Here is a 26,724-nt window from a genome sequence, read left to right on the forward strand (position 1 = left end):
GTGTGTGCGCGCGCGCGCGCCCGGCCCGCCCCCCACCGACCCGCTGTGAACCTTCGGAGGAAGAGCGGGCGACCACGGCGGCGGCGGCGTCTGAGGGAAGCGGGGCGAGGAGACAGGTTTCCCCCCCCCCGTCTCCTTCCTCTGAGGGGGGGATCGACTCCGGTCCACGCGAGGCCGGCTACGGTGAGTGAACCGGCGAAGTGATGGTCCGCACCCGGGAACCGAGAACGGAGGGTTGGGTTGGCGGGCGGAGACGTCCTCGGTGGCGGAAGGGGGCTTCGGGACTACCGGGTCCCCCGTCTTCTCTAGGGGAACCAGCGCTTCGGTGGGAGAAGCAGCGACGCTTTGGGCAACGAATGGCGAGGAGGGGGCGAGGGGAAGCCCAGGCGGGGTTAGCAGGCAGTGAGCCCCGGTGGGTGGCTGGGTGGGTGGCTGCTGTCTCGCCTCTTCGCCCCTGCTAAGCTCCGGCAGTCTCTAGCCTCCCTTGCTTAATTCGCCGTATACAAGCTTAGGGCTTTGCCCACCTCTCCATGCTTCATCTCATTGTCCTCCTTTCTCACTTGCTGAAATAGGAAAGCTATTTTCAGCCTTTAAAAAAAAAATCTACATATGGGTCCAACGAGTTACAGGTAGTCCTCGACTTAACAACAGTTCCTTTAGTGACCATTTTGAAGTTACGGCGCTGAAAAAGTGACTTATGACCATTTTTCACACGTATGACCGTTGCAGCATTCCCATGGTCACGGGATTTACATTTGGATGCTTGACAACTGACTCACATTTATGACGGTTGCAGGGTCCCGGAGTCATGTGATCCCCTTTTGACATCTCCTGACAAGCAAAGTCAATGAGGAACCCAGGTTCACTTAACAACCGTGTTATTAATTTAAGAACTGCAGTGATTCACTTAACAAATGTGATGAGAAAGTTGTAAAATGGGCCAGAACTCACTTAACAAATTTCTCACTTAACAACATAAATGTTGGGCTCAATTGTGGTCGTAAGTTGAGAACTACCAGTTGGGAAATCTCATCCGCACCCCACACATAAACTGCTATCCCCAGCCATTCCTTTGTATATTTTATTACATTTTCATTTCATCCTGATTTCAAGATGCTCAGGATCTTGCTGGCCTTCTTGCAACATTTCTCTGAGGTAGAGCTTTGCTATGGACTTGTTTGGAAAGGCCTGTAAAAAGGAGCTAGGCTGAGGCTTTCCAAACTTTGTGATACACTACTACTGCATCCCCCCAAAATGGCAAACAAGTTTGTGTGACATTCCTATGAATATTAATGATTTTATTGACTTGCTCTTCAGCAAGAAGCAAACATGCCATTTGCTTTTAGGAGTGGTTGTATTTATTGTGTTTACTTCAGTCTATTTATATGGCTGTCCATCTCACAATAGCAACTCTGGCTGGCTAATCTAAAATTAAAATTCAATAGAAAAAGAACAGCAATAAATATACAAACAGTGGTAGTTGAGAGCAACAACAGTCACTATAGTAGTAGCACAGAGCTCTATACTTCAATAAAAGTAAATACAGCAGTGCAACTTTCTAAAATAAAAAGAATAAAAATACTGAACTTCAATATCACATTTCTACAACTACTGCAAAGAATACAGCATTACACTGTGCTGAAAATGTGCCAATATTTGTTAGAATAGTTGGTTCCGATATTGCTGGCTGATGACAGTAGATCCTCAAAATCTGAAAATGTGTAAACATATGCTGAAATCAGGTTTTGACCATTTCATTTATATTAATCCTGTCTGTGAAATATATTAAAACTGTTATAATCCTTAATTTGAGAACTCTTGAATTATCTATATATTTTTTTCAGAGATCTAGTGGTTGTCTGGTTTTTGAAACTCATCACCAGTAATTTTGCATTTCTAGTAATATCTATCTCTCATCAACAGAAATTCATGCTGTTTTTTTTCTTCTTTAGTTTTTTTCCTTATCACTGTTTTCTTCTTTGAATATTAGAGACAGCTGCTTTAGAAAAGCCAAAATGGTGGTGAGAACTTTAAGGTGAATTTGTTTATAATGCAGTAAGTGTTTTTCAGCCTTCCCTAAATAGATCCCTTCAAGATACGTTAACTTTCAACTCCCATAATACCTGGGTAATATGGCTGCAGACTGGGAATTATGGGAGTTGATCCAGTCACATCCATAGTGTCACATTAGAGAAGACTGTCCTATTTGGGATTAGAAGATGTTAGTGGAAGATTATGATCCAGTAAACATATTGTAGATACATTAACTCAAGAGTACAGCTTAGTTTTCTACAGGGCTATTAACATACTGTGAACATGCCTTCCTTTCATTTATTCCTTCATGCTCTTCCATATCAGATTTATGATATTCTTTTATTTGTATTCTGCCTTTATTATTTTTACAAATAACTCAAGGTAGCAAACATATCCAACACTCCATTCCAAATGTGATTGGGGGCGGCAAGGTTTTCAGTCCCTGTTTCTTTACCTATACTCTGCCATGTGATGGCTTCCTTGTTTTCCTGTTTCCTGGATCTTCTATTTCTATGGGCAGTTCCTCCCCATTCCTGTTTTTGTACTTTTTCCCCTTCTCTCGGGATTGTCATGTTTATATCCTTTACACTCTTTCTTTCCTTTTTACAAAAGCAGTTGTGGATGAATAGAATTTTTCCCTATTTTTTTAGCTATGTGGCATATTTACCTGGCTGCCTAGCTAATATTGTTGGAGAAAACAGTAAAAACTGGAACATTGCAAATTCTGTTTATTTATAAGTACAGTTTTCAATAACAACAATCTGTCCCTTGCCATTTAGAGTGTTTCCATTTGCATAAACAAACCTGAGTAATCTCAGTCAGACTAGTAGGACAAAAATGTAGTTGATTACACCTTGCTACATTTATTATTGCAGCAGTCTGGAATTCACTCTTGTGATTAACATAAGGCGAGAGGAATATGGTTTCCATAAACACTGAGAGCTGCTTCTTATGTAAACATTGACTTGAAAAAGTCTTTAAAGCTTTAAAAGGAAGATAGGTATCAAAGGCAAACCTTATCAATGAATGTATTTATAAATAGCTCAGAATCACATTCCTTCCCATTCTTAAATTATATCATTAAATATATCCATGCTACCTGAAAAAAACATTGTAACTTTTTATTGTAAGAGCTGTGGTGGTGCCCTGGTTAAAATGCAGTATTATAGGCTAACTCTATCCATTGCCAGGAGTTTGATCCTGACTGACTCAAAGTTGACTCAGCCTTCCATCCTTCCGAGGTCGGTAAAATGAGGACCCAGATTATTGGGGCAAATATGCTGACATTTGTAAACCGCTTAGAGAGGTTTATAAAGCACTATGAAGCAGTATACAAGTCTAACTGCTATTGCTATTGTATTCTGAATATTGTTGCATAATTCAGAACCTGGTACTGTAGAGAAAAATCACTTTACAGTTATTTTGTAGACCTACTTTATATTTTACAAAGTATGATTTGTATGTAGATTGTATACTTTATATTGTATGAATATTTATTGTCATCCTGAAGTGGAATACGTATAATCAAAATCTGATCTATTTAATACTGCTGTTGTTATCCATATAATACCAGGTATAAAATGCTGTGTTCCCATAATATATAGACTGGTATTATTTGGCTTACTGTCTTTTTAATGCATATTGTAGGTAATATCTTACTTATCACAAAGAACATCACAAATGACTTAATAGAGCTAATTCATAGAGGTAAATATTTGATTAACTTCAGGTAGTCCTTGACTTACAGTCAGTTGTTTTATGATGGTTCAAAGTTATGTCACTCCTCCTCAAAGGTACTTACGACCCGATTTTGGATTTCTGACTGCTGTTACCTCATAGTCACATGAACGCAATTCAGGCACTTGGAAACCAGCCCACATTTACAACTGTTACAGTGTGCCAAGGTCATGTGACTGTGATTTACAATGTTTTTGCCAATAACTGATATTTATTTCTGGTTTTCAGCAAAAACGCCCCATAGCAAACAGTGAGTTCACTTAATGACTACAGCATTTGCTTAACAACTTTGCTGGTTCACTTAACAACTGCTGCAACATAGTTGTAAAATTGAGTTGGTCACTTAGGTAACCAGCTTTAAGACCATCACAACATACAACTGTAATAGGCAACTCCATTACTGTTAGAAGTCAAGGACTGCCTGATGACAATACTGTTAAAGTATCTAGTGTAAAAACCATAAGAGAAATGAGCTATCTAATCCCAAGCTGAATAAACAACAGCAAAGAATATGCTGTAGGTCTTCAAAAAATGTAAATTCATATGACTAATTCCACCCCTTTGACACAGCAATGTTTTTACTTCTTTTCCATCATTTTGGAAAGCAGCCTTGCAATCATTTTTACTGCTACCACCCTTGGAATATTGAGAACATACAGATGTCTCCTTTTTTTTCTTTTTTTCTTCCAGAAGACTTGTTCTTATATAGGCTTTGTGGGCTTTGTTTTGTTTTTTAAAAAATAATGTTTTACCAATTTGCTTGGAATCAATATTAATATGTCCAGATTATAATTTCTCAGATCTTTCCAGGTCTATTTTTAAACAGTGATGGAACATTGGTTGCCCTCTGGTACTGAGCCATACTTGAGAACTAGTTGCAGTTTTATTTCTGTGATGCTAGTGAGTTCACATTTGAATTCTTTTAAAAACTCTTAGATGGTTCAGGACTCTATGATTCATTGTTATGTTTGATTGCCCCAAGTCCTAAAACCTAGAGGGAATAATTTGGTACACTGAAAAGAAGAACCAATACTGTAGTGAAATATATTTGGTTATCAATGAAGATAGTCTGAGCACAGTTATGATATTCTACAAAGATGTTTCTTTAGCAGTGTGAGTGAGAGACCTGCATGGTAGTAAATGTATATTTTGAGCATCAGTTCTAGTTATGTGATACTCATAAATTTATTTCTTAACAGAAAATGTTTTCTTTATTACATATTTCTTGAAACAAGGAAAATTCCAGTGTTAAACTCATGTTCACTCTAGTGTAATAATGCTCTGAAATGTTTAATACATAAGCTCTAAGTATAAATTACATTTTCATCTTAATGATATGTATATTCAATACACTTTTTCTCCATAATAAACCCAGGTTTTATTGGATTGTACACTTATTTGTACACAGTATTTAGACTAATGCTGGATACCAAATAGAAGTCTTTGAATTGTAATAGTAAACTTGGCCCTGACAATACAGAAATTTGAGAAGATTGATGCAGAGACCAAAACAATATTGCAATGATTTGGTAATTCTATAGACATTTGTGCACAAGTAGGTATCTGCCCTCAGGAATACCAAACTGTCTGAGATTTGTTTGGTTCCAACCTCACCAGCATTTCAGAAAGTTCTTAAAAATCTGGATGTTTCCAGTGGTCTGAAGACTCCTCCATGTGACTTATTATAATATATGGATTGTATTTGATTGACCTAATATGGAATTGTGCTATAGTGATATTCTGTTAATATTATTTATTCTACATCATATAATTGTTGATTTTAATCCTAAAATCACCAACCAGAATCACAATTACAAGATGCTGCTGTCAAAGCAAGAACATCCAATGTTACCAGTGTTGACATCTATATAAATTGGCATAATAAGTTAAAAAAAAACCGAAGAATTGTTCCTTACATTTTTGAAGTTGGAAAAATTGTGAGCCTGGGAATTATCTTTGTTCCTTTTACCAAATGTTAACTTGCTTATTTTAAGAACAGGTGTCCTTTCATAAGAGGAACTATAGTTCAGTAAGAGATTAAATACAGAGAGTAACAAAATAATATTACTGATTACATAAATTTCTTGTTACTTAACCTGAAGTATACAGTAGTGGCCAAAATTGTAGAAACCTTTTGGGAAAAGTGTATTTTTGAGGTTTGATGGCTAATAACACCACTTTTTTTGGAGGAGTACCATAAAATTATATATCAGTGGAAAGATAATTTAATCAAGAATGTAATGCAACATAGTTTGTTCAATTATCTGTACTGTATTCTATGAAAAGTTATATCCAAATAACCAGAAAAAGGAAGCACAACTTGCTTGGGTTGATATCAGGTAGCTTTCCTTCATCTGATTGTAGCCAATGAGCATGAGTGTTTAGAGAGCCAATCAGGTGTCATCTTGTTTTGGCAATGAGCCAATCAGATCACAGTAGGATTCAGTTATTGATGTCATGTATTGAAGCTGAGAGGAGGACATTTGTCTGTGTTATGTGATGGCTATGAAGTTGGTTGGGGTTTTTTGTGTTCTTTCATTTAGTGAGCTTCTAAAACGTAATAAAATTAAAGTAATGGTGCAAAGAGTTGACTGGTTGCCCAGAAAGCGATGTAAAATAGTATTATTAAGTGAACAAGGCTACAGTTATAAAGAAATTAGAAGAAAAATTGGTGGAAATTTAACCAAAGGTGGCATTTCTACTGTACACTTTTCCCAAAATGTTTCCACAATTTTGGCCACTACTGTAGAATAAAAGGTTACAATTGACAGAATTACAGAATAACAGAGTTGGAAGAGACCTTGGAAGTCTTCTAGTCCAACCTCCTTCTTAAGCAGGAGACTCTATACCATTCTGGACAAATGGCTGTCCAGTCTCTCCTTTAAAAACTCCAGTGATAGAGCATCCACAATTTCTGGAGGCAAGCTGTTCAACTGATTAATTGTTCTCACTGAAAAGAAATGTCTCCTTAATTCTATGTTGGATCTCTCTTTGATAAGTTTCCATCTGTTGCTTCTTGTCTTGCCCTCAGATGCTATGAAGAATAGGTTGAACCTCTCCTCTCTGTAACAGCCCCTCAAATATTGGAAGACTGTTATCATGTCACCCTTAATCCTTCTCTTCGTTAGACTAATGTTCGTCATACATTTTAGCCTAATCACCTTTGTTGCTTTTCTTTGCACTCTTTCCAGAGGCTCAATATATTTGTCTGTCAGGGTGACCAAAACTGGATACAGTATTCCAAGTATGGTCCTACTACTGCATTATAAAGCGGTATGAACACTTTGCATGATCTTGATTCTGTCCCTCAGTTGATACAGCCTAGGACTGCATTGGCTTTTTTGGTAGCTGCAGCACACTGTTGACTCATACTTAAGCGATTGTCCACTAGGATTCCTAGATCTCTCTCACAGTTATTGAGCCAGGTACCACCTATTCTACACTTACGCATTTGTTTTTGTTTTGCCTAAACAAATTCTGAATTGCATTTAGCTGGATAGGACCCAGTGTTCAAATCTGTCAAGAACCTTCTGAATCTTGAGCCTAACTTTATGAGTGCTGTTTTAATTTTTCTAAAAATACGTATTTTTGTGTATTTCAAAGATTTTTTTGATGTGTGATTTACAAAAACTAAACCTGTGCATATTCCTTGCAAATGAGGAGACAGTTAGGGCAATTATTGTCTTGATTCTTTGGCGGGTTTATTATAGGTATCTAATTGGCCATTATAAGGAACCTGATTGATGCTTGGTCTAGTCTAGCAGGTTTATCCATCTGTTGGCAGAATTAGTTGAGTCAGTCCTTGGAAGTAAATTCTTCTTACATGCTTGTTTTATCTAGGCATATTAACAGAAACTTTTTGTTTCAGTGTTTAATATTGTTACCAACAGTTAACTGGTTCCAAAGTACACATAATTCACCACAGTTGTTCAGTAAACACCATGGCATCAAGCAAATGCGGCAGTTGTTAAGCGAATTTGTTATCTGCAATGGGTATTTTTTTTTGTGGATAATGGAAGTAAATGCTGGTTTCCGGAAGAAAACATTATAAATTGGACTAACCATAGATGTGGGCCATTTACCAATTGCCCAAAATACAATCACATAACCACGGGAACTTTGAATCCAGGTCATAAATAGGTCCATCATAACTTCAAACAGTTGCTAAGCGACTGATCATAAGTTGGGGGTTACCTGTAATGTATTAATATTGTACACTGACAATTATCTTTCAGTATAATTACAAATTTACATCTGATCTAGACATAAAGATCGACAAATAGAAAAAATCAGTTGATGACTTAATTATTCAGAAGTGATATCAAGTCACTTTCACAGCGGTTAAAATGCTTGCCTATATTAGTGGTTCTCAACCTTTTTAATGTCGCGACCCCCCCAACCGGTCGTAAGTTGAGGACTACTCAACCGGTCGTCAGTCGAGGACTATTCAACTGGTGCAGCACTGTTTGCAGAATGGGACTTTTGGCGGGCTCAACAGGGCAGAGACAGCCTGGACAATTCCTATTGGCTTTTGAAAGCCAATAGAATTAGACTCTATTCAAGAGAGTCTATTCTATTGGCTTTCAAAAGCCAATAGAATAAAAGGGAGTAGCACAGCTAAGGAAAAGGGGGAAAAAATGGCGGACTGCGTTGTTTGGCGACCCCCATGAAATGGTCGTTCGACCCCAAATGGGGTCCCGACCCACAGGTTGAGAACCACTGGCCTATATGAAACAGCTGCTTCATATGCCAAAGTTTCTGCCTAAAGGTCCCAAAGCCAAAAGAACAAAATGTTTTCATCTTTTTCTTGGGCACTGTAGTCCAAAACACAATATAAGAACTGGCAGGATTGCTAGTCTACTCACTTTGTGGCTTTGCTAATCTGTTGCATAGTAACAGTGGCATTATTAGAATCTGGGTGTTCCAAACTATAAAAAGAACTGCATGTTAAAATACCGACCATTCTACAACTAAATCACAACATTATTTCTAAAAATGTACTGTGTTCAAGAAACGATAATGCCTGTAAACATATTTCAGTAAGTATGAGGCAAAACAATTTATTTCACATACTGTAGGAAAATGGAATTGAGTAAGTCCATATTTACTCAGCATGTTTTCCATGGTAGATTTACATTATCAAATACAGATGTGTAGTCACCTGGAAACCTAAAGGGCAGATAAAAGTGATGGTATTACATCTGAACAATCACCAATTGAATTTTCTTTTACTTTTACTTTTTTCTTTTTTTAAATTGTTGACTTATTAAGGTTTTTTTCCCCTCAACAAACTACAGTCGGCTTTTACAGAAGGAAAAATACATTTAAAAAAATCTGGATTTGAATAAGCTACATGGGCATTCTTAGAAATAAAAATAAGTGATCGCAGCTAGGGAAGATAAAGATAATTTGGGATTAATAATGGTAGTGTTGTACAAAATGGTTTATTTTTCAAAGTTCTCTAATATGAAATTTTGTGAAATGTCCTATGCAGAACTGCTGTTTCTGCACTTTGGAAGTCTTTTGTACTTGCAAAGCAATCATAATGGGCTTTGAAATACCTCAAGAGGCCCATTTTACACTCAAAATGGCAGCTTTGTACTGCTTGAAATTCCATGCTTAAAACATTTTGAAAAATTGATGGTGAAGGGGTTTTTGGGGGGACAGGAGCAAAGACTAAAAATAGTGGCAGGGAGCAACTTTACCAGTTTTTGTCAATATTGTTTGGTTCCTTATCATATCGTCAAGGCTGCCACTTTCTCAAAATATCAGACATGACCCTAGCTCAAAAAAATTGGGGACCACTGCTTGAGATAATTTCTTGCAGTGGCAGATAGAAATACAGTGTGGAACCTTCCTTTTTATAAATTTTTGTAAGGAATTATGTTACATTACAGCACCATAATATAATATAACATTGTTTTAGGAAAAGGAAGGTTTTGTGTAAAGGTAATAGGAGTGAAGGTTGACTAGAGATGGTTGGGAATGTTGAGGTTGTATGAACAAGTTCTTGAGTAGCAGCAGCAGTAATAAAGAGGTAGCAAAATATATCAAGTTGGAGCTGGACTGGCAGCCTGTTGCTGGGTAGGAGCCAGGATTTTAGATGCTCATTGAAACTGAAGTGTCTGTAGCTCCTGCAGCAGTGTTGGTGACAAGCCTTTCTCCCTCAGATATGGTGGGTGAAGCCGGTGAGGGTTTTGAAGATTTATTTACCAAGCATCTTTTCTGAATTAGTGTACTGAGAGTGCTAGTGCTAGTTTGGGGGGGGGGGTTTGCTGGCTTGGAGCAGTTTGAGCAATAGGAATAGGACGGGGGTGGGCAACATATAGAATATCAGCCCAAGACTTGTAGCTGTCCTGATGGTGGATGTCAGTTGATGTGGCCACCATAATTTCTCCCTTGCAGCCTGTTAGAGAAGAGGACAGATGGCCATTGGCTATTTAGAACATCAACTATGGAATGAGACCTGATTTGATGCTGCCTGAAAAGGTCAGCTTGGGCTGCTGGATGAAGACCATAAGACTACAATTTGTCTTTATTGATAGAAGTTGATTGGACAGAAGTGGCAGTAGAAGTGGACAGTGTCCAAGTAAAGGAGGAAACTTCGTCCCTTCTCTTTGGTATTGGAACTTGCCAACTGGAACAGATGTGACCTAATCTGAGAATAGGGGATGTTAAGATCTGTCTTTTGTTATAGTCAGACCATTTTCCCATTGCTGTGGAGTCTGTCTTTTTTTCCCCCTTCAGAAGTACGGACCCAACTGATCTGCTCATCCTAGGGATCTGATACACCTGCTTGGTTTCCAGAGGGCATCTGGATTGTTTCATTAGCATCTGATGACAGTGTCGCCTGGGATTACAATTTTCCTAAACACATTCCACAATTCGACATTGTCGACATAATCAAGGGCCTTTCTGTAATCAATAAAGCATATCCTAACTTTTACTTGGTACTCTTCAGCTTTCTCAGTTGGCATCATTGGTAACACTGCTTGTTCCTCAGCCAGTTTGAACACCTGGCATTTTATTTTTGTTTGTTTATATTTCATAATTCTTAACCACCCATCTCCCTCAGAGAGGAGCTCTGGTGATGTACAATCTTAGTTTCCATATAGGGCTGTGGTCTGCAATGGATGATCCTAAACATTACTTTCCTGGTATGCAAAATTAACAATATTGCATCATGGTTTGTACGCTTTGTGAAATCTCCTTTCTTTGATACTGATATATAAACTAATCTCTTCTAATTTATTGCTTGTCAATTTCTGTAGACACTCTATAAATTCCTGCATTCTTCCAACTTGTAATGATTAGAATGGTACTCTAATTTCATATTATAGTACTAGAGGTCCTTATAAATAGGGAATATCTTTTCAACTATTTTGGATGTTAACATTTCTACTGTATAGAATTTATTATCTTTCCATCTTTGATCTTCTTAGAATCAGTTAGAATCTGTCCATTAGCATCCATTAAGAGAGCCAGTTTGGTGTAGTGCAGGGGTGTCAAACTCAATTTCAGTATTGCGGTTGTCCTTGGGGGGGGGCGGTATGTGTGGCCAGGGTGGGTATGGCCTACTGGGTGGGCATGGCCAGCTCTACATCATTCGCATCAGGGGTACCTGTGGGGGCCTGGGCAGGAGTGGGACAGATCTGAGGGTCTCTGGCAGAAGGGGGTGGGACCAGGGCAGAGCCCATCAAGCCGGATATGTGAAGTAGGCGAGGGCCATTTGCTGGCCACTTCCAGGCGATGGTGCCTTTCTTCATTCCTCACAAAGGGTGACACCTCTCCAGCATGCACCCAGGGGCGGGGCCAATGCAGCAGGGGCTGGTTCCTCACTGTTTCCAGATGGCCTTGTGGAGCTAAGACTCAATGAATTTCGGCATAGATGGCCACCACAAAATTGTACATTGGTGGCCTATGCCAGGGCTAAGGCAGCGGGGGCCATTCCCTCACTGTTTCCAGGATGGTTTCGCGGGCCACATGAAACCACTTTGTGGGCTGCATCTGGCCCCCAGGCCTTGTGTTTGATGTAGTGGTTAAAGCATTAGGCTGAACACCGGGAGACCATGAATTCTAGTCCTGCCTTCCACATGAAAAAAGCAGGGATTTGTCCAGGCAATCATCAGGAGTCACACTGACTTGAAAGTATGCATGCGCGCACATGCACATACATACAACATCCTTTAGCTTATTAATTCAAAGTTAGAACCTCCTTCAGTGTTTGTGGATCCTTTGGAAGACTTTTGTCTTTTTCCAGTCTGTTTCACTCTTCTTTGTCTTTATAAATGTCATTGTAATGCTGCTACTTATCTCTTCTAATAGCTCTATGAAGTTTTTAAAGTTCCTTTCAGAGGTGATCATACTTCTTGGCTTTTGCTTTTCTTCTTAACAATTTCTGCCATTTGAGCTGAGATTTATTTTGCGTTCTTGTGTTTCTGTATCTTTTTTTCATATTCATCCCTAACAACTTACTTCATTTCATTCCACAGTTCTCTGGTTGCCTGTCAGTGAAAACTGGTTGGTTTTCCTCTTCCACTTTAGTTTGACTTGGAACTTGCACATGAAGTGTTCCACCGTCAAATCCAGATAACCTCTTTGCTGTAAAAACTCTGCTTTTCTATTCCACTGTATAGTATAGTCAATTTGATTTCTTTATATTCTTCTCATGGTGGTACATGGGGAAGACTGGAAGTATTAGCAATGAAGAAATAATTGGATTGGCAGAAATTAAGTCATTCCCCTATTTCATTTCCAATACCATGCAATCCAGCTATGTTTTCCTCTTAATATTTTCAGCATTGGCATCCCCATCTTCAACCACAAGCAGCACAACCTGCTTGAGTGTTTGCTTGAACATGATTGAACTTGAAAATCATCAACCTATTTTTATTTCTGATTGGACCATAAATTTGGATAATCATCATATTAATGGGTTTTCCAAGAGGTCAACTGATATTATTCACTCACTGACTGCATTGTATCCATGTACTGTCTCGCTTTATTTTTCCTGACTATAAAAGCAGTCCTGTTCCTCCTCCTTTTATGTGTGTGTATGTTTGTGTGTGTTCTAAGTCAGGGCTTTTCAACCTGTGGTACGGGTACCACCTGTGGTACATTGGCACCTGGCAGGTGGTACGCAACCATCCTAGAAAAGTGGTAGTGGGGGAGGGGAATGAGCTGAACCGGTGGCAGCACCACACAAACCTGAGCGAGAGATAGCTGGAGCTGCAGGGCTGTCAGGGCTCAGCAGAAGCGCCAGGATCAGTGCCAGGCTCCAGCTGGAGCTCAGCGCTGATCCTGGCACTTCTGAGCCCAGAAGAAGCGCCAATCAGCTGGAATGTTGCAGCATCTCCAGGGTCTTGTGATTTACATTCAGAGGCTTGGCAACTGATTCATATTTATGACTGCCACAGTGTCCCAGGGTCATGTGAAGTGACCAAAATCTGCTGCAACCACCCACCCCACCTCCGCTGCCAATCCCCAACAGAAATGCTCACAACAATGAAAACTTCGAACAGGAGGAAGAGCGCCGCCGGGTGGGCAGGCAGGTGTCTTGCTCAGCTGTGGCTTGGGGGGCACTTTTTTCAGTGCCATTGGAACTTTGAACAGTCACTAAGTGAACTGTTGTAAGTCGAGGACTACCTGTACTTTATCACTTTTTTTTTTGTCATCAAGTTTTTGATACCTTGCTAGGCGACTGGTGGTACTCGGATATTGCCATATCCTGAAAGTGGTACAATGGGTAAAAAGGTTGAAAAGCCCTTTTTTAAGTAATACCAGTAAATAATTCTTTTAGGCATTTTCTGACTGAAAGGATCCAATTTCAGTCCTTTTCAGTTTACCAATAGCTGTCAAAATGTGGCTGGTTCATTTCATTTTTCATTATGTTAAGCTTTCCCATGTTCATACTTCTTAATTTCCATGTTTCCATTATAAATCTGTTTTTGTAGCTTTGAAACTTTTTTTCCTGCATTGCAACATCAGCAGCCAGAGGACCTGAAGGCTTTAAACTAACAACTCTGAAAGAGCCTCTGCTCTTCCTCAATAGTATGTTAAATGCTATCCAACCCGTAGAGTTCATTGTCCACTATATCTTCAATCACTTTATATTGTTGATCCATAGATTTCCTTGATAAAATACAGGAATAGATTACAGATAATCCTTGTTTAGCAATCACAATTAGGAATAGGAATTTGCTCAATGAGTGAAGCGGTTGCTGAGTGAAACTATGACTGTGTTTATGATCTTACTCAGCTTTCCTTTGCTTGACAGACTGCAAAAATTGTAGATGTGATTGGTTAAAAAGTTATTTTTTCATCACCATTGCAGTTACAAACAGTCATTAAACAAGGCAACTACTAAACAAGGATTGTTGTTGTTAATTGTGAAGTCATGTCCGACCCATCGCGACCCCATGGACAACGGTCCTCCAGGTCTTCCTGTCCTCTACCATCTCTGGAGTCCATTTAAGCTCACGTCTACTGCTTCAGTGACAAGGATTACCTGTACCATTACCTTCTCCCACATAAGATAAAACAATTCCTTTGCCCTTCTCACTAAAATGATTTTCTATCTCCAATTTTTTGTATAGCCTCCTGCTTGCTTTATCTGAACAGCTATGGTAATATCTTGGGTGATCCTGTTGGAATTATATAAACTCCCAGTATTTTTCACTCATCCTTCTCAGGAATTACTCCCCACTTCCACAATAAGGCCAGACAGTGGAAGGTATGTTCTTACATAGAAAAAGAGCTGGTATTTTCAACACATCCTGGAACAGGCTAATTATGATTCCATCTATGATATCTGTCCTGTATGTTGCATGTTCTATGTTGCTGTCTTTACTGATGTGGGTTATTATATACATTATTATTATGTATATTATATAATATATTAATATATTTTTCATTATAGTCTAATTTTGGAATCCTTTTCTGAGCTTCAAATAATGTTGCATAATCAAAAAGTAATTTGTTTTACATGTGCATAGTTTGTATTTTGTAACATGGTGATATTTCATTAAGTAATTTAACATAAAAATATAAATTCTTACATATCAAATTAGTCTTGTGTGTCATTATAGAAGAGACAGTAAGGAAGGGATTACAAATTTTAGGGAGATATGAAAGAAAGATGAAAGTCAGCTCAGTCTCTGAAGTTTGTTTTTTTAAGGAACTTCAGAAAATAGAAGTGATAAGTTATTAAGTATCTTGTAAATGTATATTGATTGGATTCTTAAGGCTGGCCAACTCAAAGAGGACACTATATTTAGGATATCAGCTTTAATCAATAACTAATAAATTTGAACAAATATTAATTGGTAATGCTGTTAGGCATAAAGCTGAATCTAAGATTACAAGGGAAAAAAATTATATAATCTTTGTCCCTAAAATCCTTTCCCCGTTCTATAGTATATAATATTTGAATGCAGAATTGCAGGCTAATTCAGCAGTTCGATCCTGACCAGCTCAAGGTTGACTCAGCCGTCCATCCTTCTGAGGTCAGTAAAATGAGGACCCAGATTGTTGAGGGGATATGCTGACTCTGTAAATCACTTAGGCCGTAAAGCACTATGAAGCAGTATAGAACTCTGCTATTGCTGTTACTATTTGAGTCTTTATGTCTGCATAGCTTTCCATGATATAACTTGTTGAAATAATTCTTCTCTTTCTCTCCCTCTCTTCCCCCCCCCCTCTCTTTTTTTCCTAGGGTAGTCATATGATTTGGAGATTTACCCTTCAATAGCAATGTTGAATTTGTTTATAACTTTAGTGTTTTCAGTAAAAATTCAAACAGTATGATGTCCAAGAGTTGAGAAGAAGTTCATATAAAGATTGTAGAATGTTTCTGGATGATAGAAAAAATCCATTCCTAAATTGCAACATGTGGATGACAGAGAACTTCCCAATAATGTGACCATCATGTGAAGTAGGGAGCTGTATGGTATCTCCCTGTTCCAAAATAATAAGACTTACAGGTACGTTTTTATTTTATTTGCTTGTTTATTTGTCTTGTCATTTCTCTTCAAGCCCACTGGTCTGCAGGTACTGTGCTTTTGTTTATGGGTAATGAGAAGATCACATCATCTACTCTAACTTGCAGAAACAAATCAGATATGTAACAAACATTCAAATGATGCTGTACCTTAATTCCAAGCAAAATAAAAAAGCTTTAAAAAACTATTTCTAGGGAATCTTTTGAAGAGTTGATACCCTGATTAACAAGAAGATTATAGCTGAAGTTTGTATTTGACTTTATTGGGGTAAACATCATTTTTTTAGTTAGGAGATATTAATTGGGCACAGTCCAATTTTGCCTGTGTTGAATTCAAAATATTTTAATCCTTTGCGTTTTTAAAAAAGATCCACTTGTATTTCTATTGGTTAGTGCAGGAATTCTCAGACCTGAATTACCTTGAGACCTGCTCTCCAGAATGTCCTAGAGTGGTCAAAGTTTAACTTGAGAGACTTAAACTTAAAAATTCCATGAATGGAGGTCTGTTAAGTGGATATGCATGTGCACTATATGTGTGAGAACTGTTCCATGTGTGTATAGCACAAACCAAGTTCTCTCATAGAGCAAAAAACGATGAGTTTAAGAGCATATGTACTTTACTACATGCAAATGTAGCAAAGTTTCCTTGTTAGTTTATTAAAATATAATTCAGAGGACCTACTAAGAACTGCATGTACTCTTGCATTTGGAATGGGTGGGTTTTTGTTTTTTGAGTAAAGGGGTTTACTTTATTCAAATATGGATGTTCTTATAATTAGTAATAATAAAGTTGGAAGGGACCTTGGAGGTCATCGAGTCCAACCCCCTGCTCAGGCAGGAAACCCTACACCATTTCGGACAAATGACTGTCCAGTCTCTTCTTAAAAGCAAAAGAATTAGAAACTGAAACATACTATATTTCTATCCAATAATTCAGGTTGCTGATTAGGCTGTCATTGGAGGAGGTAATGGATAGGGAGGGGAGAATCTTATCCACTACAACCAAATATATATCATGGTAAACTGGCTGGATCTAAGTTTTGTTCCAATCTGTTTATGGCCAGAACTGTGTGGCATTTAACTTCTGATGGAATATCTATATACCTCTTTCAGCCTTCAGAAAAAGCCTTAAGACCTGGCTATGCCAACTGGCATGGGGTCCACCTCTCTTTTCCAAACCCTTGTGGGGTTTTTTTTAGCTTGTTTCAATTTTTGTAATTTTAATCCATTGAATTTTGTTTTATCTAGATGTAAGCCGCTCAGTGTCAGCTGAACAGTGGGGGAGGGGATACATTTAATAAATAAATGCATATCTGATACTGCCTTTCTGTTCTGTTAAACTCTATCTGGCAAATTTGTCAATCTTTGATTGCTGCCATTTCTGTTTCCTAATTTCCATTTTCTGTTGGCATGGCAAAATACTTTGTCACTGCAAACATTCTCCTGGCCAAATGTGGTTTGCAGTTCTATTAATTTTCTGATGAGCCATGGTGGTACAATTAATCTTAATTATGAAGACTGGAAGGAAAATTGTTGAGAAATCTTGCATTCATTGTTTTAATGTATAATTCAAAAGGTGTGATATGAGATAAAATGTGATTATAAAACTCACATAAACCTATTTAACTTTACTTAGTCTTTCCTACAGGAATCTACAATCATAGTTTTTTGATAATAGTCAGAGAAGAGGCCTAACAAAATGCCTCCACGACCTTCATCCGGTGAATTATGGGGCATGCACCTAATGCCACCAAAAATACTAGTAGAATGTCTTCTACCTAATGGTATGATAGTGACTTTAGAATGCCTCCGTGAGGCCACCTTGTTACATATTAAACATGAACTCTTTAAAGAAGCTAGGAAGTACCCGCTCTATCAGCTCCTTCAAGACGAATCATCTTACATTTTTGTAAGTGTTACTCAAGAAGCAGAAAGAGAAGAGTTCTTTGATGAAACCCGGCGACTGTGTGATCTGCGGCTCTTCCAACCTTTTTTAAAAGTTATAGAACCGGTGGGCAACAGAGAAGAGAAAATTCTGAATCGAGAAATTGGTGAGGCTCGCTGTCTTAATTTGTTGCAGCTATATACGATTTCTTGCTTACTGCAACTATATATGATTTACTGCATGCAATTTAAAGTACTTGTAAAGAAAGGTGTCTCACTTCCCTCCAACCTCAGGGAGAGATGATTCATATGATAGGCACTGTTAGTTTTCTGGAAATGTGATTGAATGACCTTTCACCTGATTTTAATTGTGTAAGGAGATACATCTCTGCAATATCATGTGTACAAAATAATAATTTAGTACATGGTCTAATGCTTCGTCAACTGTGTTGACTGTCAGTCTTCTAGCACACTCTAAGGTGGTGCTGATCTTTAAATTGCTTGGGGCAAGAATATATAAAGGAATATTTCCTTTCATATAGAGCTCTCTGAACATTTATTTGAGGTATTTGCAGTCCTAAGGGGTGGGCATTTTTATTGTTTATGTTTTTGCTGTTTTTAGTATCTTAAATAATTTTGTAATCTGCTAGAAAGTACAGTTTTTTTGGATTAGTTTAAAAATATAATAAATAACCATATAAGAAAATTTAAAAGTTGAGTGATTTAAATCCAGTATTTTGTTTAGAAGTGTGTTTACTGGCCCTCAAAATAGGAAATATATTTTTAAATAATAAAGAAATGTTGTACAGGTTGGGGAACAAACAAATGAGGGTTTTTTTGTGACCAACCAGGCTGATAGCCATTTTGTGAATATGCAATTTGCTCACCTCTGTTGCTGTAATTATATGTCTGAGTCCACACTTCCAAAACCGATGAGCTCAATAGCTCAAAAAGATTGCTTTAGTCTTCCGGTAATGAAACAGTCTTTTAACATACAATCAAAACTTAATTTGTCATTCACCATTCCTTGCTTTTATCCTTTCATATGAGCCAACTTTTAGAACAACTCAATGAAATGGTAATTCCTTCCATTTTATTAAGATAAATAGAGGGCTAACTGGAAAGGAAAAGACAGGGGAGGGGCAGTTGATGCCTCTTGTGACAAAGAAGATTACAGGCAATCCTCAATTTAGGACTATATTTGGGACCAGAATTTGGGTTGTAAGTCATTGCAGTTATAAGGGTGCCCACATGCCTAGACCCAATATTTTGACCATATTTACAGTGGAAATTAAATGAATCACATGGTCATAGGTCTGAATTACACGTTCATTAAGCAAATCACATGGTCAGTAAGAGAATCCATTCTCCCAAATGGGCATTTTGCTGCTTACTGGAAGAAAGAGCTCAAATTGTGGTCATGTAATTTCTAGACATTGCAACCAGTTATAAAAGCAAGCTGCTTGTGAAGCATCCAAAATGTGGTCATGTGATAGGGATGTGATCTTTTATGAGCACCTTTTTCATGACTATTACTAACTTTGAACGGTCGTTAAGTGACAGTTGCAAGTCGAGGACTATCTGCATAATTCTGTAAATAACCATGATATTCTGTGTCTCCAAACAGAAACAATTTACCCAGGTTTTCTGTCCACATAGTAGCAGGGTTCCATATATTAGATCCTCTGAGTGAATGGGAGACAGGATGTCAGTTCTCCCTTTGCCAGTTCTAAATTCCCATGTTAGAGGAAAATTTACTGATAAGGGAAAAGATAAAATCACTAGAAAAACAGAACTGAAGAAGCTTCTTGGATGAGAAGCAAAATGTCTTCAAAGAAAAAAACCAAGAAAGTCCAATTGCCTTTTGAAAATGCACCTTTGGGACAACCCTGACCGGATGTCTGAAAATTTCCATAGACACTAAAAGAACACCAAATGTATCATATATTGGAATGGTGGCATCAAGACTTTAAACTATTTCTTTATCCCCCAAATAGAACAAATCATACCACTTTTCACTAAATCAGGGGTAGGCAACCCAAAACACTCAAAGAGCCACTTGGACCCGTTTCCCACCGAAAACAAAACACTGGGAGCCGCAAAACCCTTTTGATATCTAAAATGAAGATAACACTGCATATATCCTTTTTTACCTTTACTATAGGGGTGTGTGTGTGTGTGTATGTAATGTGTATGTGTGTATATATATATATACACACACACACATACATACATACACACACACACATACACACACACACACACACACAGGTAAAAAAGGATATATGCAATGTTATCTTCATTTTAGTTGTCAAAAAGGTCTCTCTCTCTCTCTCTCTCCCTCCCTCCCTCCCTCCCTCTCTCTCTCTCTATCTGCCCTTGGTCTGCCAGTCCTCTTCCCCCACTCTCTCTCTCTCTCTCTCTTTCCTCTCTCTCTCTCTTTCTCTCCCCCCCCTCCCTCTCTGCTATCTGCTGCTCACCTGGCAAGCTGGTTTCAAGCTGTTCTCCAACAAGCTTAGGGGTAGGCAACCTCGGCTCTTTTATGACTCATGGACTTCAACTCCCAGAATTCCTGAGTCAGCATAGCTGGGCTAGCTAGTTCTCTCCTGCCCTTCCTGCTTCCTGCAGAGACACAGCAAAGGGAGGAGCTCCGCCCATTAAGCTTTTCAGCTCCTCAGAGAACACTGTGAGTGCACTCTCTTTTACACACACAGAGAGAGAGACAGAGAGAGAGAGAAAAGCAGGAAAGCACAATTGCCTCTCTGTCACTCTCTGCAAATGGCAGAGGAGGCTGGGAGTCACAGGGGAAGACTCAAAGGGCCGCATGCGGCTCTGGAGCCACAGGTTGCCGACCTGTGCACTAAATGAACCTGCTATCACTGCAGTCCTGGAGCCATCCCATATTGAAGGGGAATGTGGTTTGCTTTTGGCTTTTAACAAGATGTGTGATTCCAACTCTTATTGTATGTTTATGGTTTAATATTTTGTTTCAGCCAGGCTTCTGTTTGTTTAAAAACATCTTGCTTAAAACTGGATTAGCGTGACGAGGGGACACATTTTACATCTTCTAGCTTGTACTGAAGAACCACCCATGGCCCTTGGGTCATCTCCTGGTGGATAGTTGCAACATGCTTGATATTCAAGCCCAGAGCTGAGCTTTGGAAGATCACTAGCAGGATTTGAGATGAGATGGTGGAGTCTTGCACTCTGGCACAGTATCAAAGGAGGTGTTCTTCTTTTTAGGTTTTGCTATTGGCATGCCCGTTTGTGAGTTTGACTTGGTGAAGGATCCAGAAGTTCAGGATTTCAGACGAAACATTCTTAACGTTTGTAAAGAAGCAGTAGAACTACGAGATGCTAATGCGCCCCATAGCAGAGCCTTGTACGTCTGTCCCCCAAACATAGAATCATCTGACCTACCAAAGCATATATACAATAAACTTGATAAAGGTAAAGAAAATGCATTAATTAATTGTTTTGGCATTCAGAGAAATGGGATGATACTTTATGAATTTATACTGTGCATTTTAAAGCAAACTTTTAACTGTGACCATAATAAAGATTTTATTTGATTTCATGTACACAGTTTTTAAACTAATCTATTCGGTACAATTTTTTTTTGGGTGTAACCATTTCTTTTCTACATAAATAACAATGACAAAGTTTTGGGAAGTTTTTGTTATTTATTGCATAGTAAGCCAGCAGTGAATTCAGCTTTTGTTTCCTAAATGGAATTCACACGTTGTAGCAAGATGGTAGATATCCTTCCACTATATTTTCCCTTTGCCTTTCTCGCCCCTCCTACCTCCTCCAATTTTGCTGTTTAGACTTCTTTGCACATTGCTAATACAATTTTAAACAAGGAGAAATTTGACTTGATACAATCAGTTCCTCTTTCCACCAACTATTCCCAGTCTCAAACTGATTCTTTCTGTTCAGCAATTTCTCTTTCCCTCTTTCCTCCTCCCTGTGCTGCCTTCAGTTTGTTCCAGAACCAGAAAAGGTGCAGCATCTCTGGGTTCTGACCTGCTTGCTGTTGATACATGTTTACTGATTTCTGCCTCTCACCCTGCAATATTAGTGTGCCAATTTATAATCCTGTGCTTTACTCACAACAACAACAACAACAACAATAATAATAATAATAATAATATAAAGTTGGAAGGAACCTTGGAGGTCATCGAGTCCAACCCCCTGCTCAGGCAGGAAACCCTACACCATTTCGGACAAATGGCTATCCAGGCTCTTCTTAAAAACTTCCAGTGTTGGAGCATTCACCGCTTCTGGAGGCAGGTTGTTCCACTGGTTAATTGTTCTAACTGTCAGAAAGTTTCTCCTTAGTTCTAGGTTGCTCTCCCTTGATTAGTTTCCATCTGTTGCTTCTTGTCCTGCCTTCAGGCGCTTTGGAGAATAGCTTGACTCCCTCTTCTTTATGGCAGCCCCTGAGATATTGGAACACTGCTATCATGTCCCCCCTCGTCCTTCTCTTCATTCAACTACTAGACATACCCAATTCTAGCAACTATTCCTTATATGTTTTAGCCTCCAGTCCCCTAATCATCTTTGTTGCTCTTCTCTGTACTCTTTCTAGAGTCTCAGCATCTTTTTTACATCGTGGTGACCAAAACTGGATGCAGTATTCCAAGTGTGGCCTTACCAAGGCATTGTAGAGTGGTATTAATATTTCACATGATCTTGATTCTATTCCTTTGTTAATGCAGCCCAGTAACATAATTGTTACCTTTATAATGACAAAAAAAGATGCATATTATTTAGTGATTTGGGTCTGTTTATTTTTTTATTTTGTTTTAATTTCAAGATATGTTGAAATAGGGGAACATAAAGGGCCAGAGCTTTTCCCTTCTGTCTGCTGTGGCGTGGTATGATGCTTAATTGCAACCTGAACCAACTTTCTTCTTTTTCAGGTCAAATAATAGTAGTGATTTGGGTTATAGTCTCCCCCAACAATGACAAACAGAAGTACACCTTAAAAATCAATCATGATTATGTGCCAGAACAAGTAATTGCTGAAGCAATCAGGAAAAAAACACGCAGTATGTTGCTATCATCAGAACAGCTAAAACTCTGTGTGTTAGAGTACCAGGGGAAATATATTTTAAAAGTCTGTGGCTGTGATGAGTATTTGTTAGAAAAGCACCCACTGAGTCAGTATAAGGTAAGTGTATATCAAGTGTTTTTTCAGAATTAATGTCATTCATCCAAGCTTGAGTTGGGGAATTACGGGGGAAACAGACCTGTGTAAATAAGAAAAATGCAACTGATCTAGCATAGTGCACAATATGATGCTCTGTGTATATTATTTAGCAGGTTTACTGAGAAATTTCAGTTTTGAATATTCCACTTACTTCATATAATGTATTGTTATATAGCGGAAATCAGTCTTATTGACTCCAGGTCAACCGTTTGAAATAAAATGGTAACACTTTATTTAACCATAGCCTGAGTCTTGCAGGTTACCTGCATTTGATTCTGATGTTGTGTTGCCTTCTTGGCCTTAACTAGCAAAAATTTAACCGTGCTGACATTGTGAACTTCCTGGCTAATTAAACATGATTCAGAAGAGGTATGCCCGGGACAGTCATTGTGCTTTTGTTTTATTCTACTTGCCTATTTCAGTATATCCGGAGCTGTATCATGCTTGGTCGAATGCCCAATTTGATGTTAATGACTAAAGAGAGTCTCTATGCCCAACTGCCATTGGATACGTTTGCAATGCCATCTTATTCTAGACGTATTTCTACAGCTACTCCTTACATGAATGGGGAAGCTTCTGCCAAATCTCTCTGGGCTATTAACAGTCATCTGAGAATTAAGATTCTCTGTGCTACTTACGTAAATGTAAATATTCGGGACATTGACAAGGTAGGAGAGGAACTCTGGATGTGCGAGTATGATAGTTGTGTTCTCGATTAGCAATATCAGAATTCTGAACTGATTCTGAACTCTATGGTGTATCTAACAAAAACAATCCGATCAAAAATGGAAGTTGATTAGTAAATGTTCTGATGAGGGTGGCGTGGGTACCTCTTATTGAAATTATGTGTTGGATCATTTTAAAATATACTTTGTTACAAACATGTTTTTCCTTTGCATACTCAAATTTTGAACTATATCAGAAATTCAGTAAACGTTTACACAGGGCCTTGATTTTATTCTACAAAGTTTTTAATTCTTGTATTTAGTCTCAAATGCAGTGGATTTCCAATATAAAATAAAAGTAATTTTGGTAAATTCTTGTGTTAAAACAGAAAATAACTTTTTATTGGCCTGTACTTGCTAATTCTATTTAATTTAAGAGTTGCCCTTAATCGCTTTGAATTATTTATAAAAAATATTAGAAGCAGGATACAAATAAACATAAAAAATTATCAGCCAATTGATTAATTTTCTGTGTACATTTTGCTTTTTTTGAACCAGTGTATACTTTTTTCAGATTTATGTCCGAACCGGTATCTATCATGGAGGAGAGCCTTTATGTGATAACGTGAATACTCAAAGAGTACCTTGCTCTAATCCGAGGTAAATGATATAAATGAAATAAAAAAAGCAAGCTAACCTTTTATAATAACAAAGCACATCAAGAAGATGAAATTGTAGGATGTGTTTACTTGTATCCAAGTGTAGAAGGATATATGGCATGCTGTGGTGTGCTACTTTTATCACATAATGAAGAGTCCTGTGTCAACTAACCTTTGTGCTTAGTTTGATATTTTTTTATATGAGCAAATCCAGATGATTAGATTCAAATTTTCTCTGTTAGAGTATGCTTAGGTAATTTATGCCCTTGCCCATAAGCAAGAATGAATTTGTCTTGTGACATTGCATCAGTTAGCAATAGAAATTCCAGTCCCAATTGCCACCAGAAGATAAGGATTATTTGTACTGCCCATGACCATTATCTGGACAATTTGTTTTCATGTAGTTAATTTGTTTGAACAAGTGTTAGAATGCTTCTTCCTGGGATAATGTAATCCCTACATTATGCTTTGTGCAGGTGCAGTATAGCCAACTCTAAAATTGAACTGTTTAACTCTAAAACTGAAATCTTTCTCCTTTGCTCTCTCTAACTGACATAAACAAGGGGGAAAGTCTTCAGTGTTCAGTGCGTACCTCACTCAGTTTTTATAACGGCATAGGACAGTGATGGCGAACCTTTTAGAGACCGAGTGCCCAAACTGCAACCAAAAACCCACTTATGTATCGTCGGGTGCTGATTGGGCGTGGCCCATGGGGTGGGTGTGGCCCATTGGGTGGGCATGGCCCATTGCATGGGCGTGGCTGTGGTGGTAACGGCAGGCTGGGTGGGACTAAAAAGTTCAATCAATCAATTCCAACTTTGCAAGATCTTTTTTTTCCCACGGAAGTTAAAATTGATTGATTGAACCTTTTTTTTTTTTTTTTTGCACATGGTGGTGAAGGCCTAAAGCGAAAAGGTTTTATAAAACCCAGCTGAAGGCCTAAGACTGGGGCAACAGCGCGTTGTGTCCACAGAGAGGGCTCTGCGTGCCACCTGTGGCACATGTGCCATAGGTTCGCCACCACGGGCATAGGACATGCTGGCTAGCATTAACAGAGCTGCATTCAAAATGGAACGGACACTCAGAATAGCCTTTCCTGCAAATTTGCAGGAATTAAAATTTGCCTAGGCTTCTAATAACAGGATTAGCTCTTGTTGAAATCAGCTGCTAAGCCTCTTTAGGGCTTTCTAGGTGACCAGTGATTGTGCTGTACCTGCCCGTTAGAATAAATAAATAAGCTGCTTGAATTCTACCCAGAAAGTTATTGGTCACCACTGAAAATCTTTGTTGCCAATTTTTGATTTACCATGTCATTGAAAAATATTTGGCAATAAACACCTATCTTTCAGATGGAATGAATGGCTGCAATATGAGATGCTCGTTCTTGATCTTCCACGTGCTGCTCGGCTTTGCCTTTCTATCTGCTCTGTTAAAGGCAGAAAGGGTGCAAAGGAGGTAAAATTCTTCTCATCAACTATTAGAAATGAAGTAGGGCGAACTGATGTTTTTTAAAAAATATTCTCAACATTTATGCTGTCTTGGTTGATAAAAGTACCACTGTGACTTATGTTTCCTCGTTTGTTTCCTTTAAATCTGAGCTTGCAATATCTTACTAATAGAGGAGACTAAACACTGATTGTTTGCTCTTTTGAAGGAGCACTGCCCATTGGCGTGGGGAAATATTAACATGTTTGATTACACAGACACTCTTGTTTCTGGCAAAATGGCTCTGAATCTGTGGCCTGTACCCCATGGGTTGGAAGACCTTCTTAATCCCATTGGAGTCACCGGATCCAACCCAAATAAGGTAAATAATAATAATACTAAGGACTCGATTGATAGACAAAAATGTCAAATTTGGTCTAAGCGTCTGACCGACTATGCGACCAATCATAATAATAACAATAATATCAGGGGAGAGAAGAATAGAAGACAAAGAACTGGAGAATATCAAGAAATACCAAGATCTGAAAATCAAAGCTGAAAAATTATGGTATAACTGGAGAGAAGTTTAGTCTAGTGGTTAAAGCAGCAGGCTAGAAAGCAGGAGAATATGTGTTCAAGTCCCACCTTAGGAAAACCAGGTGGGTGACTTTGGGCCAGTTAATCTCTCTCTCAGACCAACCCACTTTAGAGAGTTGTTGTGGGGAAAATAGTAGGAAGAAGGAGCATTGAGTTATTTATAAAAATAATAAAGGTGGGATACAAATAAATAACTGGTGGCCCCAATATTGGGCATCATAACAACAAATTTTGGATGGCACTTAGAAAATCTGTGCATTGAAAAAATTTCCATCTGTCAACTACAATAGGCCACAGAGGTTGGATCTGCATGTAAACTATAATGATGATGATAATAATAATAATAATAATAATAAAGTTGGAAGGGACCTTGGAGGTCGTCTAGCATTCTAAATTCTTGGGAAGACTTCAATGCCTCTGAAAGGAAATACCTGCTTTGATTTCACATTACTGTGTTTATAATAATATATTTCTAGCCAATTTCTAGCTTACTTTATTGTCTTAAATCGG

The 26,724-nt window shown here is 38.3% G+C and overlaps 1 protein-coding gene across 3 annotated transcripts in view; it reads left to right on the forward strand.

The window, feature by feature from the left end:
* Nucleotides 1–44: 44 nt before the first annotated feature.
* The window catches only part of PIK3CA (phosphatidylinositol-4,5-bisphosphate 3-kinase catalytic subunit alpha), a 46,665-nt gene continuing 19,985 nt past the window's right edge, over nt 45–26,724 (forward strand). Inside the window, exons 1-10 of one of the 3 annotated variants that reach the window (XM_039355417.1) lie at nt 46–183; nt 14,367–14,503; nt 15,485–15,752; nt 17,406–17,820; nt 20,897–21,103; nt 22,579–22,829; nt 23,291–23,536; nt 24,108–24,193; nt 25,542–25,647; nt 25,847–25,999. In XM_039355417.1, coding sequence (XP_039211351.1) covers nt 17,469–17,820; nt 20,897–21,103; nt 22,579–22,829; nt 23,291–23,536; nt 24,108–24,193; nt 25,542–25,647; nt 25,847–25,999 — 1,401 coding nt within the window. In that variant the 5' untranslated portion in view covers nt 46–183; nt 14,367–14,503; nt 15,485–15,752; nt 17,406–17,468. Of the gene's footprint in view, nt 184–14,366; nt 14,504–15,484; nt 15,753–17,405; nt 17,821–20,896; nt 21,104–22,578; nt 22,830–23,290; nt 23,537–24,107; nt 24,194–25,541; nt 25,648–25,846; nt 26,000–26,724 lie in introns of all 3 variants that reach the window. The other 2 variants (XM_039355416.1, XM_039355419.1) reach the window with 2 other exon arrangements.

The sequence above is a fragment of the Crotalus tigris genome, unplaced genomic scaffold (genome assembly GCF_016545835.1).
Source record: "Crotalus tigris isolate CLP2741 ecotype Arizona unplaced genomic scaffold, ASM1654583v1 scf7180000018690.2240587, whole genome shotgun sequence".
In the NCBI taxonomy this organism is placed as follows: domain Eukaryota; kingdom Metazoa; phylum Chordata; class Lepidosauria; order Squamata; family Viperidae; genus Crotalus; species Crotalus tigris.